Below are 21,563 nucleotides of genomic sequence, written 5' to 3' on the forward strand. Positions count from 1 at the left end.
GATACAAACCGTGCGACGTATGATGCGTGAGCGCAGCCAACGGCGGCGAGGCAACTACGGTGGGTGGCGGTGCGCTCCCATCCGCCCCCTCCGTGAACTCCACCCGAGCAATGAACCCGTTGTAGTCGTACGGTGGTACCAGCGGGCCCGAACTAAACGTCAAACATACTATTTTTTAACCAAAGGCTTTCCGATGTAGCGTAACCCGCTAATTAAATTAAAAGCAAGTCTACAATGAGGTTCGTGCAATTAATTTAAAAGCTGACGTCGGAAGTAGAATTATTTCAATCAGCTAGATTGCCAACGAGGACTTACTTGAATTCTAGTAATAGGTTTGGTCCGGGTTGCTCTAAAGTAGCGCTTCTCTCCGAGCAAAGCGTCGCCAGCAAAGGAGCGGAGGGCGAGTTGCCAGCTCGAAGCGTTAGGTAATCCGTGGCGCAGTGACTGCAAATAATTATAGCTGTGAAACATCCTCTACTTAAAATAAATTTAATTTTAAATAACACCATGTAACTGCGGACTTGTCGGGGCCTTTTAGAATTAAGTACGAGGCTTGACACCGCAGCTTTGCATGCTTTGCTATAATGCTTAGTGCAAAGTTGGCACTGTTAAAATTGTAGCTCTTATTTTAATCATTTAACACTCGTAGTTTACTTTGCTCATAGATCTGTTATCTTTAAAGCGGAACTTGCGCACTGTATCTAAAAGTATTTTATGAGTGAATGCATTAGGTTGGTACGTTTTCTGTACCTTTGACCAAGTAACAGGTTTTGAATAATTACTGATATAAATATAAAAATATTTTACATACTTATGAAGTATTCTTTTAATTATGTAGCTGTAATAAATGTTAATTTAATTTGAATATTTTAGTGTAAATTAATGCAAGGTACATGTTTGATAGTAGGTAGGTAGGTATAATGTACAACGTGCTAAAATTTCCAGGTTCGCGTTTGTGTTCACAACGCATCGGAAAACGCAGCGTCATCTAACTCCCAACGGTGGCGCTCGGCGCCGCTACTACAGCAGTGCTTTTAGTCACCGTAGCATTTATCTACAAGATACAGAACACTGTTTTCTTTGGCGAGTTTAAAAGGTATGTTTGCTATTAATCTAAGAGCAGAGAGCAGCTTCTGTGTGTATTAGTATGTGGGAAAACGTATTGCACCGAGATAGCGGTTTTATTTTCTTCCTTTTGCTCTCTTTTGAGCATAAACGTGTTGTAGGTGTAGGTGAGTGGTACTTTTTGCATGCTTAAAGGATTTATTGCTCGAGAAAACATCCAACTAGAAATTCAGCTCTATTATTTATGAAATATTTTATTTTCATTTCATGTAACTTGGCCTGGTATGTTTTAATGGTATATGGTATACCTTAATATTATTTCAATGGTAATTTACCCTAATAACAAGGGCTTACGAACAACTTGTTTACACAAACAGAACTGCAGTCAGTCGAGTATCTGTTTAGCTGGCGCTAGCTAGCTGGAACAAAGTTTCATTCCCCTACAAATGCAAGTTAGCATTTCAGATGAGACAACAGGGAACACATTAGTGTAAGCCGGGATATCGCAATCAAGTGTACGCCGAGCGCGGTACGCATGCTAATAACAGGGAAGTTTTCTACCTCCGGCTCTAATTTACCTCAAATTTGCTTTGGGTAGGGTAAAGAACAAAACAAGTGCGTAAAGTTAATTGAAGTGCCTTGTACAGCTACCACCAGTTTGCCACTGACCTACACACTGGCGTGAACGTAACTTCCTTTCTATGTATGCATCTCGCTCGTACTGGTATATTAGTGCGAGCGAGATGTATAGAAACTAAATTACGTAGACGTTAGCGTATATGACAGTGTTGACACTGTCAGTGACTCATGGTACGGGTACTGTTCACCCGTGCACTCGATGGCTACCATTGTTATCCATGAAATGTACTCAGTGGCAAAATTTTTTTTATTAGGAATTTGGATGACTATAGAAATTTAAAAAAACGACTCTGAAATATGTGTGTCCCTTGATACTCTGTCACATGTATGTGCATGTATGTTTATAAGCTGCATCGATTACATAGTTTGTTTAAATCAATATATATATATATCTAACTGTAGATAAAATAACAGGATCCGTTCTTTGCCTTCTATATTTCCTAGAAAACTTTAAGCGTCTATTTTGTTACTCGTGCTTCGAAAACGGAATGCAGGATTAAATTATCCGAGTCTAAATTATCACATAGGGGTTCCGCTGTGAAAGAAATAGAGGTGAAAAATCTGCCCGTTAATTTCAGTCAGTGTTGTGCCGTTTGCAGGGAATATTCCCTGGGCGAAAAATAGGAACATTTGATTACGCTAATGTCTTAATCTTCAAATTGTATTTTAATGTAACTTAGAAACATATTGTGGCAGGTGCTGTCACTACGTTACACGCATCCTATGACACGGGTAGAAGCAGCATCTGCTCGGTGTACCCGCTTACATTTCATTAAATTAATGTCAACTTTTAAAAGCATGTCATGGTTGAAAAAGAACAAAAAAACTGAAAAGAAGCTCCCAATGGGACATTTTTCGAGAGTGGCCATGAATAAAGTCTCTGCGGGTCACGACCTTCATATTTGAGGAAGCGACAAAGAAAATAGCAAACATGAAAGATATTTACAGAAGCATTGTATCCAGGAATATTTTTCTAAACATTCGTTAATCCGGAACATTGTTCCTATTAAAAAAAAAATTAAGTGTGTAAAAACAAAAACATTTAGATATTATATGTTAGGTAGGTACTGTAAAACCTAGTTATAACTGAAATAAAAATATTATATATATCGTTGTCTGAGTACCCACCACACAAGCCTTCTTGGCTTACCGTGGGACTTAGTTAATTTGTGTAAGAATGTCCCTACAATATTTATTATTTATTATTATAATTTTTAAATAATTAGTTATAACTAGTTTTCACCAAGGCACTTTGCGAAAACAAGTTTTAACTTGTGAAAACGCGTTTTACCAAGAAGATAAGGAAAACTAGTTATAACTAGGGAAAACGCTTTTCATTTAAAACGGGTTTTTACGGAAACATATATAGGTACTATATGTTACCGTAAAACCCGTTATTAGTAACTGGGATTTGTCAGTCAAATCTTGTTTTCACAAAGTACCTAAATGCAAAGACGATTTCAAAAAGAGGTGGATTGTCATAGAAAACTATGTAGCCACAATAAATTTACAGCCATCTTTCGATACATGATTAATTTTAGAACGCCATTTGACTTTGATCCTTATTCTTCCACTGATATGTGTTAAATTTGTTAAATATCATAAAGTGGCACATCTAATAGATCATAGGCCAAAGTTATGGCGGCATCGTCGAGCGATGATGATGATGATGATGTTGTATCTTTACTTAAAGGATATAAGAACAAAAAATGCAAGATTCTGTAGATTATTTAAGAGAATTTTAAGAACGTTCCCGGGAATACAAAAATATTCCCGCGGTAACTACCAGTCACACACAAACCCACAGGCGTGGAAGGGAGATAGAATGCCGGACGTTTATTTACAGAAACGATTGTTCGCAAGCCTTTCAAACCGCGCAGTGGATTTCATACGGGTGCTTGATAAAAATACTTCCGGGAGCGAGGAAGTGAATAAAACTCTGCTGGCATTTATAACTTTGCTGCCTATTATTAATTCATAACAGCTTGTTTACTTCCAAAGGAAGTGGCTGTGTATTAAAACCGGTTATTGTTTAATGTATTTTCCCACACATCTTTTGTTCGTGATGAATAAAAGTGTTTTAAGTTTTCACTCTTCCCTGTATTGTATTAATATTTTCATGCAAATTGCAAAGTCGAATAAATGATTGATGATAATTATGACTCAAAATACGTGTCACGGTCAGCGTGTATGTTAACTTACGAATAATATACGTACAGATTTATGACAGGAAGTCATTTACACAATCTTATTCACATGCTACTATGCATTCAGTGGTATTCTAGCGTACATCGGTGACTGTAGCACTAGTGATGAGACACGTTTAACGACTGTCTTTTCAGATAAGATTAAAATAACCAATAACACCCATTACCCTCATGCCTTTAACGTACCTGTAACGAAATAGGTTTGATCGCTATTAAAATACATCAGTATCATTATTATGACATTGTCATTGATTTAATCATTATTACGAGACGTGTCAAATACGCTGAGCCGTTAAATTACAAAATAATGCTTTTTTAGGGTTTCGTACCAAAAAGATACAAAAGGAACCCTTATGGTGCGACTCTGTCCGTCCGTCCGCATTATTAAATATCTCGAGAACTACTTAAAGTATTGATTTGAAATTTTGAATAGTTATGAACAACGCTAACCCAGACATATTGAAAGTGTTATTTTTTTTATTAACTATGGAAAATACCCAATATGAAAAGGGGCAAAATTTCGAAGTCTAGTTACTAGATCAAGTGGGGTACCATTTGAAAGAGCTCAATGTTATTCACCCCAAATAAAACAACATAAACACAGGTCGCACAAATTAGTTAGCCAATTTATCGATAGATTGCGCTGTTCACGATTACGCTTAGTATACTTCTGGTCAAAAGCTTTTCGTGTTTATTTTACATGAGATAATTAAAACTTTGTACGAATCCTCGGTACGCGAGTTAAACGGACTCGCACTTGATCGTTATTTTTTAACCACCCCGTCAGTCGAAGTCGAATAATCATTTTCCTTCACCAATTGTGGATTTTCTCAAAAATAAGGCGTAGGATAACTTCTAAAAATTGAGACAAATATTAATTATCTATCACAAATGTCATATTTTAAATGATTGAAAATATTTTTTCTATTTAGTTCCCTTTGCTTGACTCGCCCAAAAATACATTGTCACATCACTAGTCTAATGCCACGATTCGCCGATGTTTGATAATCAGGCCACGACGCAAATGCTCGAAATAGTTTGTCACTCACAATCACTCATTATTTCGCAGGTGATGCGGCCGACACAAATTTGACAATCCTAGAGAGCCAAAGAAGGACGAACTATAGGTTAATACGTTAGGCTTACAGCATGATCCTAATGACGAACTTAAGATGTCAATAAGATATTGCCTGTGGTTTGAAAATACCCGGTATACTTAAATATATCCCTCACAAATATTGCAACATTTATAACCAACCACAAGTCTAATTAGGATCTATTCAAACGTATGGTACAAATTTCCATCGCATAAGCATTCGGTTCGCAATGTAAGGAAGTCAATGAACACACTCGTAGGTTCTGCTCCGCCTGCGGGGCTGAAATTTAGTTGATCACGGTTCGTTAATCGGTGTTGGTTAGTGCGATTGTCCGAGAAAACGCCAGGCCGTGTATCTATCGCTTACAGAACGAAGGCGATTTGGCGCTCAAGCTAATCTGCGTAATTGTGACCTCACGGTTCGTAGAAATTGCGCGTATTCGGAGAGCGTATTATATTGAATTGCTTAAACGTTCAACTCACTAGTGCACGGTAATCGACTGGAATGAAATGCCAGGAGATAGCCAACTCCGCTTCATTAGCTTCGGCAATAATGGCTACACCGTCGACCGCGTGTTAGCTTAGTGTGATTAGCTAACGATTAGGAACGTTGTTTTAACCGGCTTCCAAAAACGAGGTTCCACTGGTATTTCTCTGTGTTGCAGAACTTATGGAACACCTTTTCGCAAGGCCTTTCATAATGTCTAGCATAAAAGGCGTAACAATAATAGTGGGAATCCGTTTAAGAGCATATTCGGTATCGTGTTCTAATTAGAAAGAAGTAGAACAAAATTTATGTGACACGAAAGAATTTTTTTCTATGGGGTAGGCCGTCCAAGTCGGCCAATCCATAGAAAGGCCGAAAATTTTTGCGTTAAAAATATTTTTCTTTTAATTTTTCCTAATAAGAACACGATGCCGCATATGCCCTTATCCCACTATTTTTGTTACACCTTGAATATTGACAGAAGTCGCGCGACTCCCTCCATCAAGCGAGATTTGATTTATTTAGCCGCGCCAGTTTGGCAGGACTTACTAGACGTGCAGATGAGAAAATGTTATCATCTTAAATAGGTACTTAGAGTATTTAGGAATTTCCTCCCGCGAACGCTTCGGCTGTGGAATGAGCTTCCTGCCGAGGTTTTCCCGAGGGGCTACAGTATGGGGTTCTTCAAAAAAGGAGTGTACAGGTTTTTAAAGGGTCGGCAACGCGCATGTGATGCCTCTGGTGTTGCAGGCGTCCATGGGCTACGGTGACTGCTTACCATCAGGCGGGCCGTATGCTTGTTTGCCACCGTCGTGGTATAAAAAAAAAAAAAAAAGTATGCTATTTACGTTTATTTTCTCTAAAAATAAAATATCACATCTAAATGAAGGAATTGATGGATTATCAAATCCATCCAGTTGTGCAGCTCACGTTACTTTGTATGTGAAATGAAATAACAGAGCTCTAACATTAGTCCAAGGCTATAACTAAAAGTGAAATACAAATAAATGTACCTACTACTCTCGGGTTTTCCACATCACGCTAATAGGTATTAGCTTAATTATTCTTATTAATCTAGCACGTTTCTGTGCTCTAAAAGCAGCAGAATATTGTTTTATTATCAAATTATAAACTACGCCGCTCGCCAAATCCTGTCAAGCAGTTTCATAGTGCTGTGAAACTGATTTGATTTAATGCAGTTTAATTGTGCAATAATTTTTATTAAATTCATTCTAGTTAAACTTATTGTGACCCATTTTATTTGGAACAATGATTGCAATCAACGATAATACTAAATATTGAACAAAAGATTCAATAAAATTGGAATGTCGTCATGAATATGTTTTGTCCCTGTCTAAGGGTGACTTGTAGCTACTTTGAAGGGAATATAATATAAATAAATCTCTATAATATAAAAAGCCGAAGCCATAAGGCTCGCACCGTCAAAAAGCTATCATATCTCATGTAGAGCCAAGTTTCTAAATCTACAAGCCCTAACTTCACAAACTCAACACCTTAGTCAAAGTATGTGTAGGTATTTTATTATTTATAACAAGGAGTCCCTATATAAATAATCTCCTGCACTGAAATAATAACATTTGAATTCAATGCATTGAATAAGTTTCTCTTAAAAGCTTGTTATATATTCTATCTCCAGTCTGTTATAATATAAGCTTCTTGACTCTACCCTAGCTAATATTTGAGTCGAACATTGTGCCTTTTATCTCGTGCTGCTACTTAGGTATATACCAAATATAAAATATTATTCTGAGCGTCCCGAAAGCAAACATTCAGAACACATTTTGAAACGAGATTTCTGTAACGGAACGTAACACAATCAATTTTCCTATTATTTCGGGCACATTACATTAATATTCTAAATTTCAAAATTAAAATCTATCTTTTGAAATCCCTTTCGCAGAATCGAAATTTTCGATTGACAAAATCATCTTTATTTTCCTTATTGTAAGTTTTTAGTAATATCTAGTAGTAGTAGTAGTAGTAAAACACTATACAGCACTAGTGCGAAAATTAGCATATTACGTTACTGTGTCGAACATTTAAAGGGCCATATGTACTGTAAAACGTTGTACGATACATGTGCGAATAGGTAATTCACACCTCGTGTCGATTTAAAACACTCCCTTCGGTCGTGTTTTAATTTATCGCCACTCGTTTCGAATTTCCTATTTTTCGCACTTGTATCGTAATGTACTATTATTGTACAGAAAGAAACATAAAACAGGAAAGAACACACATCATTTGTACAAAGGCGAACTTATCCCTTTCAGGGATCTCTTCCAGTTAACCTTTGAGCAATTGAGGAAGAATTGGAGAACGGTAAACATCAAAACTGTTCTAAACGGCATAAAATAAAATATTTCATTTCCTAAAAGATAGGTAAACCTATAAGTCCTATAACCAACGATATATAAATGGGATATGAAATAAAACACATATGTAAATAGTCATATATAGTCATAATATATAATACATATATACAAAACTACCTAACTACACACTTCTTTTTTATTAAGTTCCGTCCGAACGCCACAACTTTTTTAAATTCGCCTTAGTAATTTACAAAATTGCTTTATATGTGTAACTGCATCAAAGGGCTAACCTCGTGCCTGGCTTGTTACAGGCACGAAGATAGCGTTTTTCCAATGATTATCGTCGTCACTGGTATAGTCAAATCAATTAATTTCAGTACCATTTCGTACCTGATCACAGTGGCAATCAATATGAAAGTCGCTTGGGACCTCATAGTATTGGCCCTGTGACAAGGCGCGTAATGGCACTGAAATAAAATTCTTTGACAGTACTGCATTCCTCATTTACAACACCCGTAAAGTGAGGCTACTTCTACCTGCCCTCTCACAATTTTCGTTATGAATACATTCGAGTCTATTGTAGAAAATATATTGTAGATATGCATTGAACATAATTATATATAATTTAGCCCACGCCGTTATGTCTTTAGATTACATAACTGCATCATTTCTATAGTTGTTGCAATTAAAACTTCCTGACAATTAATAGACATGTATCGCTGCAGGAACTTGCCAAACGAATGATTACTTTTGCTTACATCCACGATCCACGTGTCCCGTCGTGTGTCTGATCCACGTGTACTTTACACGCTACTTATTATATTAACTTGTCGTTTAATTTCCTGATAATACTCACTTTCTGGGCAGTAAAATGGATGTAAAGATAATTTTGACCCTGGTATTGACGGAGTTGGTGGCGAAGAGGTAGCGACAGCGGCGGTGCGGTGGGTACAAACCCGGGTAGCCCGGGCTCGCCAGCACGCACGGGCTGGGCCCGCGGCATGACACATCTTGGTACAGCCAATCGCAATCTATGTCAACAAAACGATATGTTTATAAAATCGAATGATGTAACTAAATGTAACTATGATTCGAACCACTGAAAACATAAGTATTATTAGGCGCAATGTAAAAATCGTTTATTGCCTTAAGATAACTTAATGAAACATCTTGGAACGAAACATCAGGAATGGTGAAGTTTATTTTATTGTTTAAGTAACAAGATTGTATGCTGATGTTGTAATTGTCGCTAAATTCTGTTCTTCAATAACATCTAAAACATAATTTGTGAGTATAACAGTACACATGAACAAAATAAACTAGGTACCTACTCATCGGTTCAATAAAATAGGCACCGAATTGGTTGTTCAGCGGTTATTGTTTATTTCATTCGATTCATAATAAAACGCTTGCCAAAATAGATACGAGTAAAGATCAGAAAATATCAAAACATTTATGTCAGCTCAAATTTAGCGAAAGAAAAGTCATGTAATATATAAATTTATAAGTGAGTTCGATGTGATATCGTGCTGATATTTGGACACATAATATTTGTAAACAGAAAGTGACAAGGGTCGCACCTACGTCCGACACACGCGTCAGTTTAAAAACAATTTTTGTATTGATATGAAGTAGAAAAGTTTGTCAGAATACTTCAACTGAATTAATAATAACCGTCCGAAAGAACTCCCTAAATGAATTTTAAAATAATAAAACTAAGGCTAAATATACCTATTATAACTTTGCAATCATTAAAACACTTGTTAAGAGTCTGCAGCAAGCTCGGTTTTCCATACAAACGTAGTTACGCTTTCATTTTAAAACGACTACTCGTAGCTAGATTGCTCTGAAACTTTTTACTTACAATAAGATAAGGTATATCTATGCTTGTAATTAGTTTATGTAGCTTCATAAACTATAGTTAAAAAAATACAGCCAATTTAAGTTTTTCATACAAAACTTGTTTTTGCTCCATCTCATTTGTTTTATAAGCATTGCAAGCTCATGTCATTGCATGTGCAAAGTTTCATTGCAATCCAACACGTACTTTTAAAATAAGAACGAAACTCCGTTTGTATGGGAAGCTGATATTCGGCCGAGCTTGCCGCGGACTCTTAAAGATGAATAACATAAAGCAAAGTTTATGCAGTAAAAGAAGAGCTAAATGGAGTGGGGGTGCAATGGAATTAAATGGATCTGAACGACTTCGAGGAGGGAGTTGAGACTCGCTTCTGCTCAAGTTTTGTAGTGGCGGGTACTTTCAATACCTATTCTTTTTGCAATCTGCAAGGCATTCGTTTTAGCAAAGAATGCTAACGATTTACTGTTACTTTAAAATACTTTTAAATTGTTAGCTAAATAGTTAGGTAAATATATGTATAGATACTAACAAAAGCTAACTTGGTCTGGTATAAGCAAACATTTTGTACTGATTAAGCTTCAAGGTAATGTACTAAAATACACATAAAATTGACGAAACCTTTGCTTAGCTCAATTGTACAAAAAAGTATAATTATTATGAATAATACAGGGTGATTCATGAGACGTGAGCTGGACTAAGACTACACAATCAGTAATTGTTAATGAATCGTTCACCATCATATTTAAGTAAAACAATCACGCTTTTTATCTGTTATTTAACTTTTTCTTAAGGTCAAATTTGATTATCTACAATCATGGACACCCTACAACAATTAATTAACAAAGATAAAACCTCTTTAACCGTTATGACAGCACTTTGATTATGAAGAAAATAAAATGTCACACATGAGTGAGATACGATTTTATAAAAGTAACCACACTCCGATGACATTCAATTTGTCACTTATTATGGATAAAACAAAGAGGGTGCCCATAAATATCGTAAATAAAATAAAACTTTTTTTTTGAACAGTAAAAATTAAATTAACGTTAATCTCACAAATACTGGTACGAAACAGTAGCTGATAATTTACCGAATATGCAGGCTTGATCCTGCTCACGTCTCCTGAATCATCCTGTATATGAATGCGTGAGGAGTTTTCGTAAGTAAGTAAGTGTAAAGATAAATGGAACCTGTAAGTGGGATCCTGGATCCGCCGCTCGGGTGGAAGCCTACGCCTTGCGTGTTGCTGAGAGAAGTGAAGCTGAAGAACGCGAGGAACTGTGACCGGTCCGTCTTCTCTGTTATCCTGTCAGAATGGGACTACAGTAAATATATTTTTTGTTAATAATTTTATATTACAATAAACAAATTATAATAATAAAAAGCAAAGAATCAACCGAAAATAGGGACCGAAGTTGTTATCAAATAGTTATTTTTACTTTCACTTGTTTCAAACTACTAACAGTTTCATCAGAGCATCCCGACTTTAGGTGTATCCTAGCCTTCGCAATCAAAGTTTTACTCTGCCAACTCTCGGTAAAATCTACAATTACACAAAAGAAACCCCGGCAAAGCATTGAAAGTTAAAATTACGAGTAAATAACATGATCATTATTGCGGTTGGCAGTTAAACTACATAAATCACAGCCGCAGTGCTGGGAATTGCAAAGTGACGGCACTTGCTCAATTACCGCCCTAATGTATTACCGCAGTCGCAAATCGCGTCGGAAATGGAATTACGCGCGTCTCAAGCCATAAACTGACATCAGCGACCACAGTGCTACTCGTACTCGTACAGTGCTGGTATAGGTCGGCACGGCTTTGCGAGCGCCGGGACCGCAATTCCGAACAGAGCATTACCGGTTCCGTTGTGACGACCTTTTGTCCCTCTGACTACCGGAACATGCGTTTCCGAAACGAACTTCAAATGCAGATAAATTTTGAAGCGCTCCAACCATTACGCCTCGCAATAATACTCGTAATAATACCGGTTAAGTACCTAGGAGTATTTGTATTAGTACGAAATGTGATTAACTATATACGTATTATTCATTACCTAAAGGTTCGGACGAGGCACTGATCGTTAGCATATTCTACCTCTGTAAGTACCTATTATGAATAATTAGTTTGCATAATTGAATTTGAATTTCAATTTAATTAATTTATTTATTTTTAAATTTTAACAATATATTTTAAGTCACTATGTACCTAACCCCAATGGATCCTAGTTATCTAAATAAAGAAATTTTATTATTATTATTATTTGTATCTCCGTTACAAACTCTCGGGTTTTTAAGCCCGGTCATTTATAAGGCGTGCGTGGGGATATAGATCCAACACGTAGAGGCCGTTTGGAGAGCTTTGATGTCATGTAAAACGCCTGCTGGAACCCATTCATGTGTACATAAATAGATACCCATAAACCGGTTATTATTATATATTTTATTTTATTTCAGCAGAACATTATCTGAATTCATTTTGATTAAATATGTAAAATATCAGTAACCGTCTAATTGCTAGAACGTAATTTATTAAAATTACTTTCTCGCCGGATAGGATGCTCCACCGGGACCGGTAATATGATAAGAATCAGGTTAAAAGAATCCTTTCCGAACCACTTGGTAAACGTGTTGTGATATACATAATAAGAAAGAGAACCTAATTTGACGTTGCGGGCATGTATTGATTAAGATTACCGAATGCTTGTATTGAATAACTAATACCTATTATGAGTTTATTATCATGGTAAAATGCTCAAAAAGGTAGGTATAATGCCCAAAATGGCAAAGTTATTGTAACAAACGGCTGTTATTTTTCTTTATCTACTCAACCAGCAAATCACAAGCTCAAGGGTATAACAATTTAGACCCATAAGTACTTAAATTCCAAGTGGAAGCGCGGTGGTCAGCGAACAGCACGACGGGTGGGGTGTAGGAGTGTTGCGTTCATTGACCCCGCAAAGGTCCAAATCTGGGCTGCTGCCAGTCCCAGGCTCGAGGAGGTACAACAATTTAGAGCCATACCTAAATTCCAAAGTGGAAGCGCCGTGGTCAGCGAACAGCACGACGGGTGGGGTGTAGCGCTCATTGGCCCCGCAGAGGCGGGTCTCGGCCGGGCCGCCGGCGCCAGCCGCCCGCACCGCGCTCGCGCCGCTCAGCTGCAGCCAGCCTCCTTCGCAACTATGTAAATGGAATTAGAGATATTTATTGTGTGTCGAGTTTAGGTGACACCCCCCCCCCCCCCCCCCTGAACAATAGCACACACAGCTTGATTGGCTATTGCCAGCAAGCCGATATTCATAAAAACCCAAACAACACTACAATGAGTGCAATACAACCATATTTCAAGTCTTCGGTTGGCATACCTCAATTTTGAGTTGTTATAATTATACTTTCTGCGAATGAATTAAATCTCAAATAGACAATCGGGCTGCGTGAGTTTGCCACGCGAAGGCTTAACAATGTAGTAATAGATAAAAAAATATATAGTTAATAAATCTTATCTAGGTTTAGGTTTAAGATCATTTATCATTTATATTTTAAGATTATTTAAGATTATCTAATAAAGATTTAATTAATTCATCCGTTCTGCTGTCAGAATGGATTTTTTATAATTCATCTACCCACACAATCTTTATCCACCAATGATTAACATTCAAAAATTATGTTAATTGTACATTTTGTAAAATGAATACAGGTACTTTGGTTTTCTCCTTCTACTGAAAACCGTTGCTGAAAACATTTTCATTTAATCTGAATGAGAATCACAAAAAGTACGTTTATCCGTGTATAATGTATGCAAGCAACAAATTGAATATGGCCGACATCCAATATCGCTTTATTTAGAAAAAAACTTCGAATATTGGCTTGCACTGACCCGAACAGTTCAAGTTCTGAATAATAATGAGGAATCCGTGCTCCAAATACATGGACGTATCGTATGGCGGATAAGCTTAGTCGGTCAGTCTAAATACCTATTCAATTTGACGGGACATTGATCACACTGCGTGCGTGTGACAGGCCCTGTCCCTTCACACTCGACTTTTTCACATTTCGGGTGATCCCCTGTTTTATAAATTCTAGATATTGGTAGTTATTGCCCACGACCGACAAATAGTGAAGGAGCACGTTCATGAATATATGTCGGAGACACAAACACGGCAAAAAACTTGTCAAGGAAAAATAGTAGTTACCGTCGAGTGGGATAACTGGGGACAGGAAGGGGTGACAAAGGAAATATGAATGTGGCTGACAGTAGTGCACAATTTTTCGACTAGCTAGATTAGTTAATATGGTGGTCCTTATTTGTCGAAGTTATATAATTTTACTTAATGTAAAACCTACCACAAAAAAAAAACAATGTATATATTTTTTTAAATTTTTAAATAGATTTTACGGGTCGCTACACTCGCTACCGCACTTTGAACATTTAGACTCTCCATATAACATGTTTTTTTTTCTATATTTTATTCAGATTTTTTATTGTAGACCGACGATTTAAAGTGTATTAATGTCTAATTTAACTCAAAATAATATTCTATTTTTTATGTGTGTTTATAGAATCAGAAAGTATAGACCCACCTCTAAATCAATACTTAGAAATATAAAACCCCTAGAATATTAAAAAATCTTATTATATGCGTTACCCTAACTCATCGCCCCACATCGGAAAATCGAAAAAATAAAAATATAAAATATTTTCTATAGAGGGTCCAAATTTTCAAAGTGCGGTAGTGACCCCTAACATGTATTTTTTTTTTATACATTGGTTTTATAGTGGTAAATTTTACATTAAGCGGGTGCCCCGTAGAAAAATATATCGAAATAAGGACCACCCTATTAGTTAATAGTCAAAAAACATTGTCTAAATTTACCCACCTGTCTCTATTTACCCTTGAGAACACATTCGATACCAACGTTTTCGTAGCGCTACGCTCGTAGCCGATCCCAGCGTTATCCCGTTTTACCCCCTGAACCCCCTGAGCGGGTTCCCGGTAAGGTCCCAATGTGTTAAGGCTTATAGCTGTAGCAGACGTGCGTTCCGGACCGCGACCTTGGTCCGGCCTGAGGCCTGTTCGATCGTGTATAAGGAGGTGTAAGGTGATCCGTTGTACGTTCGCCGAGGACACGGCGATAAGTGAGAAAGAGATTGGACCCGGGTACGTCCTTAAACTACGTCCAAAAGAGAGGTATGGGCACTGTGAATGTCATGAATTGCTTTGTGTGGTAGGACACAGCACAGCGGATGTCATTCCAGATCTAGAGCGGAGCCCAACTGGGGAAATACCTCCACCTTACAGAAAACCGCAGCCAAATAACACTAGACCCTACTCATAGTGTTGTGTTCCTGCCGGTGTGTAAGGTGACAACCAGAGCCCAACAAGGGTGCGGAGTGTTAGGGTTGGCAACGCGCATGTAGCTCCTCTGGAGTTGCAGGCGTAGATAGGCTACGGAGACTGCTTACCATCAAGCGGGCCGTATGCTTGTTTACCACCGACGTAGTATATTAAAAAAAAGATATTTTGACCGGACCAAGGTCGAGGTCCTGTACGCGCCAGTCTTCTACGGCTTTTAGAATGGAAAAGTATACTACTACACCCATTTCGTCAGTAGAAAAAGGCAGCAAATTAAAAAAATGTAGGCACAAAGAGTTTACTTCCCAGATTTTTTTCATTTCGCGCCTTTTTCTACTGACAATGTGGGTGTGTTTGAGTATATTATTTGTAGTATATGTTTTTAAAACATTTGTAAAAGATATTTCAATTTACATATTCTCACAAACATAATAGAAGCTGGGAGTTTCAGACCGAATTTTCACAGTAAGTAGTTCCCTACTAAAAGGTATGCGCACATTCTAGATAGCATTATTTTCAAAATGGCGGCAATTTCTCATGTCGGAAGCTGATATTTGGGATATAGAAATACCTCTGAAAATTTACTAGATACTTTGGCAAACTGTTGACCCGAAATATAATATTAAACTGTACTAGAAAGGAGAGTGTATTAAACGAAATTTGACCATACCTACATGTAATACAAATACACGTCCATCATATATATATATATATATATATATATATATATATATATATTAATATATTACTGTTTCAGATGTTTGTTTATTAAAAATGTTTTTTATTTATATTTATATATATATTTTATCTGTGACTATATTTTAAAATAAGAACAACTGACCCTTGTCCTATCTGATGATTTTCATTGACTCGGCTACAATTGTAGATTTTTTTATGCAAAATTGGGTACTTGACACATGTTGAATATTATAACAAAATTTAGTTAAATGGATAGAAAATGAGCCATCCATTATAAAAAAAGTGGAATTTAAAAAAAAAAATTGAGATTATAAAAAAATACAAGGCTCCGAAATCTCAAAAATTTTTTTTTTTTTGTTTTTAACATTCGATTCTTTACATTTTATTTATTGATTTATTGTTTATTAATTACACGTCAAGATTAGGTACATTAAATTGAATTACATTAGAGTTGCCTGGGGCATCGTCCCCAGAACGCTTGCTGCATTTCCCCGTTGAATTGCCAGACTTAGCCGCTGAGCGAAGTATTCCCCCGCACGAAGGTCGCCGGACACCCACACAAGTTTGTGAGAAATTTCTTTCACGACTTGTTTGGTGTCCGATGACCACGGCCCAAAGGTTTCAACTGCAAGTGCCGCAAATATGTAATTGTTTTTTAAAAATGCATATTTGCGGCACTTGTTAAGTTGGGCGTCTTCTGCAGCCGTCCCCGGTTTTCGGGACGAGCCCTGGACGTGGGACGGAGCCAATGTATCCACGCAGGTCACATCCCATGCCAAGGGCCGCCCCAAAAACCAAGGTACAAGCGAGCATCCATCGGGTCTTTTCCCGTCCGCCGCTGACAAGCCAACTGGTTCGAGGGTTGCCGGTATATTGACTGTGCCGAGAGCTCTGCGGATCAAATCATTGAGGGCCGCGTGCCTGAAATTTCGGCCCGCACTTGACTGACAGTATAGTCCATGGCGTCCGAGGGCTTCGACTGGGCCTCCGCAGCGGCAGCAGGGGTGCGGTTCGCAGATCTTTAGCCCGAGCCTGAGGCATACGGCTACACGCAGTGCGGCCGGGTCTAAAAGAGATCCTATGTTCCGCGACGGCAAAGCGTGTAACCAGTGCCCTGACTCTGGCTCAGATACAGCCAATAATCGAGCGCGCTCGCTGGGGTTACAACTGTCGTTCAAAAGTGTTGTGTGGACCGATTTTATATTTACCGAGTCCCAGGCAGCTTGGCTAGTTTTTTCTGTAGGTGGGCTCTCGCCGGGAAATCTGGCTCCCCATGTAGACTCTGCCTCTGCCAAGCCCACCACTACCACATCAGTGGGATTGATGACATTAAGAATATCACTGATGAGGTTGACGGTGCTATGGACAGATGAGAGAAAAGCAGGGAGAGCCAGGTCCCCCGTGGAGCGAATGCCCAGCCCGCCATATTTGATAGGCAGAGTAGCCTGGGACCAGGTTTGGGGATTGAAAAATAAATTGTATGACAATTATACACATAAACGCAATATTTCAGGGTCAAAATGGCAATTTCCTTGATCTTCCATACATTTAGGACAGACTTATATGATGTGACGTCACATCACCTTATCATTTTGTTAGAGGCGTTTCAATCGTCGAATACGAGCGTCAGACTTTAACTCTCATTTCTGATCTTTGTGTTGCTTAAATGCCATGAGTCCTTTATAGACATTTGATCCTCACGAAAATCAAGATCGTTTGACATTATTTACAAAAAACAGTCAAGTAGCCAATTTTCATCTGCCTCATAAATTCCGCCCCCTAAAGGGGCCCACTGATTAACGCCGTCCGCCGGAAGGTATCGGCCTGTCAGTTGTTCGGAACTGTCAACTTTTTGTTCTAACTGACAATGACAGGCCGATACCGTCAGTGGGCCCTTTTATAGAGAAAACCAATTAAGATGCATTTAAGTTAAGATTCCTTATCTTAGTGTGAAAGTTTGGGCCCATCCAAAATGCAGACAAAAGGTAGGCAACAAGCTAATTTTTCGTATCTGCAACTATTCATGACAACACATGAGTACAAAAAGCGTCCGTTCAAGGCAGCCTATTATGAGAGAAGGGTAAGGTAACTACGGAACCTACACTGAGCATAGCCCGACATACTCTTAGCCGGTTTTTTATATATTTAATATGATATTTTATCTAACTATACTCCAGTTACTAAATCCTTCAAAGTTGTACTTGATAATTGATTTAGGTGTTTTGCTGAAATTTCAATGTTCGGTGCTGGCTAGGTTATTAACTGTCTGCCACCGTCGGGATGGAGGTCTATTTGAAGTTCATAGAACTGACGACTGAATGAGATGTAAATCGATCTTGTCGAGTATTGGTATTGGTTCACCGTTTCAACGGTTGCTAGTTACCAAAGTCAATCTGTAGCTCAATAAAGAGCAAGTCTAGCTTTTAAGGATTGAAATACTTATTTCGTTACCGTTCACATATGTATGCGTCATTTCCAAGCGAAAAGTCTCACTTTGTCGCTTGCCATAAGGACGCTTTGACAGATTATTCTTATAAAGCGGTTCGGTCGGTCAGATCTACTTAAATCGTAGGTTGCTGATAGCTAAGAGACTTCTTACTTAGCCAACAGCTTCCGTTTATTCTGTCTGTCTAACCTATAATGGAGTACCTATGGCAACAAGTTAGTATCAAAAATACTAAATACCTACTTTAATTTAGAGTGTATATTTTTAACTGCGTATGGAACGCTCATTGAATGAGCCGGTAATTGATCGAAAAATTAACACTGGCTCTATTATAAAAGGGAAAATTAAACCCTCAAGTAAACAACAATAGTTACTATATTTGTAGTTCCTAGTAGTTAATATCGTGCCCCGGTGAATACTCGTAGTTTAACTTGCACAATCAATAAAATACGGCCAAGTGCTAGTCGGACTCGCCCACCGAAAGTTCCGTACAATATTAACCTTTTTTATTTTTTTACGAATTTATAGTTTTCAGATTTTGCCTTGTAATTGTAGTGTACATGCCAAATTTCATAGTTCTAGGTCAACGAGAAGTACCCTATGAATGTTGATTCCCTTAAGTGTCGACATTTACATTTTAAGCGGCATGAACGGCCGTATTTCTTTTGCGTTAACTTAGTAGTAGCAGTTTGATTTTTTCAAAAATTCAAGGAACTGTAAACCTGAGAAAATAATTTTAATTTCAACTCGATACCTCCACGCATTTCGGAGATAAAGGATCTTGACAGACAGACGGGCGGACGGACAGATGGATCGACAAAAAAACTTTTTAACAAAAAATAAAACCGACTTCAAATATTACCAAAAGCGCCATACATAAATAAATAAATAAATAAATAAATATTATAGGACATTATTACACAAATTGACTAAGTCCCACAGTAAGCTCAATAAGGCTTGTGTTGTAGATACTTAGACAACGATATATATAATATATAATTATAAATACTTAAATACATAGAAAACACCCATGACTCAGAAACAAATATCCGTGTTCATCACACAAATATATGCTCTTACCAGGATTTGAACCCGGGTCCATCAGCTTCATAGGCAGGGTCACTACCCACTAGGCCAGACCGGTCGTCAACACATGTACCTATAACATTTGAAGAGTTTCCTCGATTTCTCCAAGATCCCATCATCAGACCCCGACTTGGTGCCAACAGGACCATCGGGGTTATACCCGTTCGATTAAAAAAAAATTTGAAAATCGGTTCATGATTCTCGGAGATATCGGGTAACATACATACAAAAAAAAAATTAAGTCGATTTGAGAACCTCCTCCTTTTTTGAAGTCGGTTAACAAAGTGATCCTATAATGGTTCCGTTTTTTCCTTTTGAGGTACGGAACCATAAAAATGGCAAATTCCAATTTCAAACAGCGCGTCACAGGTGAGTCGTTTCTTTGTTTTGTGAGTGCGCAAAATTGGATGGAATCGAATGGTCTATGTATTCCGGATAAAAAATCATATGTGTGTGACTGTCAAAAACCGTAGGTATCGATGGTAGCGGGATGATTAAAAATTCGGTGAGGATTATTATCAAATATCATATCCATAAACAATAGGTTAAGTTAGATTAAAATGTATCATATTAAACCTATTTAGAAACAATTAATAGGATTAAGTTAACCTGATTACGGTTATTATAAACAAACCTCCTTTTTCAAAGTCGGATATTTAGCTTATGTTACCGACATTATAAAAACGAATCAATTGACACGTCATCTACCAAACTCATTTGAATAGACTTAAGAGTGCTGTAGAATACCTACACGGATTTCGTGGCTTTTGTACTATTTCAGAGAACGATTCAGGATATTTACTTGTAATATTTGTTTGCAAACATCTATTTTTGTATATATTTCGGTTGAGTAATAGCTTTTTCACATTGTCCGATATCGGATGTCGGATGATCTTTGTAGAAAAGTAGCTGCTAGAAAGTGCCATGGCATCAAGTTCCTCTTTTTTGGTTTAGGGTTTTCTGTTGAACAATAAACATTTAAACAACTTATAAATATAATAACAGCTGCTGTTGCCCACGACTTCGTACACGTGGCTTTGTATTTTGGTGGTTATATACATGAGCATAGAACATTATGCAGCAAAAGGTAGCAGTAGGGACGGTTAATAACTTTGTTAATAATACAACGCATGAGATTTGTCTGACACAACCTACGAAGTTTTAAACCATTAAGAACGCCATTTTAACTCCCTTGGGGAATTAATTTTTAAAACGCTGAAATCGCTTTTCTTGTTTGGGTCATGGGTCAGCCGCATTCGAGGGGAGCCAGTGTTGTCAAACTGGTCTAACTGGACAGATATTCAGACGTACTCTCAGAGTAAACAACAATTGAAGGGATATACAATGATGTTTCCTATTATTGTGTCCTTTTAGGACATTTCAAGATTACTATTTACAAAAATTTTCGTTCCCGATGCAAACTTACAACCCTTTTTTCACTAACTTAGGGAATGAATTTTCAAAAAAGGTGATATGTTACAGTTTTCGTCTATTTCAATATAGAGGTAATGCCCGTATACCAAGTTTCAAGTTCCTAGCTTAAAAGAAAACTCGTACGACATATACATTTTTATTCCCTTTTTAACCCACTTGGGGGTTGCATTATCAAGAACGTTAAATTAGCTTTTTTTTAAACTCACATTATGTTTTTCAATGAAGTTTTAAAGCATTTGTAATGGATCCATACTTTCAAGTCCTATTTAACCCTTTTAGGAGAAGAATTTATAAAAACGGTGAAATATATTTTTTTTTTCATTCTAATAATGTGCCCATGTATAAAGTTTCAAGTCCCGCACTCACAAAAATGTTTGGCCTCCATACAATCTTTCAACCCCTTTTTCACTACCTTGGGGGATGAATTTTCAAAAACGCTTAAAATTGTTTTCTTCTCATTAATAGTAATAGTAATGAATTTTCATTAAAAGTACCAATGATGATGAAGTACCAATTTACGAAGTTTCAAGTTCCTAGCTTAGGTTAAATTTAAACCCTTATACAAATTATCAACCCCTTTTTAACCCTTTTAGGGGATGAATTTTTAAAATCGCTGAAATAGCTTTTCTTGAATTCTTACAATATGCCTTTATACAAAGTTTCAATTCCCGCAATTAAAAAAAATTATGATCTCCATACAAACTTTCAACCCCTTTTTCACCTTCTTGAGAGATGAATTTTCAAAAAAGCTGAAATTAATTTTCTTCTATGGTAATAAAATACCTTTTTACAAAGTTTCAAGTTCCTAGCTCACAATAAAACTTGAACCCCATACAAACCTACATCCCCTTTTT

At 37.3% G+C, this 21,563-nt stretch overlaps 1 protein-coding gene across 1 annotated transcript in view; it reads right to left on the bottom strand.

Annotated features, from left to right (window-relative positions):
- Positions 1–21,563, bottom strand: part of LOC133519129 (uncharacterized) — a 46,868-nt gene that overhangs the window by 16,709 nt on the left and 8,596 nt on the right. Inside the window, exons 4-8 of the mRNA XM_061853071.1 lie at positions 12,715–12,870; positions 10,882–10,997; positions 8,684–8,858; positions 316–444; positions 10–152 (exon numbers count right to left, since the gene is read on the bottom strand). Coding sequence (XP_061709055.1) covers positions 10–152; positions 316–444; positions 8,684–8,858; positions 10,882–10,997; positions 12,715–12,870 — 719 coding nt within the window. The remainder of the gene's footprint in view (positions 1–9; positions 153–315; positions 445–8,683; positions 8,859–10,881; positions 10,998–12,714; positions 12,871–21,563) is intronic.

Source organism: Cydia pomonella, chromosome 6, assembly GCF_033807575.1.
Source record: "Cydia pomonella isolate Wapato2018A chromosome 6, ilCydPomo1, whole genome shotgun sequence".
Classification (NCBI taxonomy): Eukaryota; Metazoa; Arthropoda; class Insecta; order Lepidoptera; family Tortricidae; genus Cydia; species Cydia pomonella.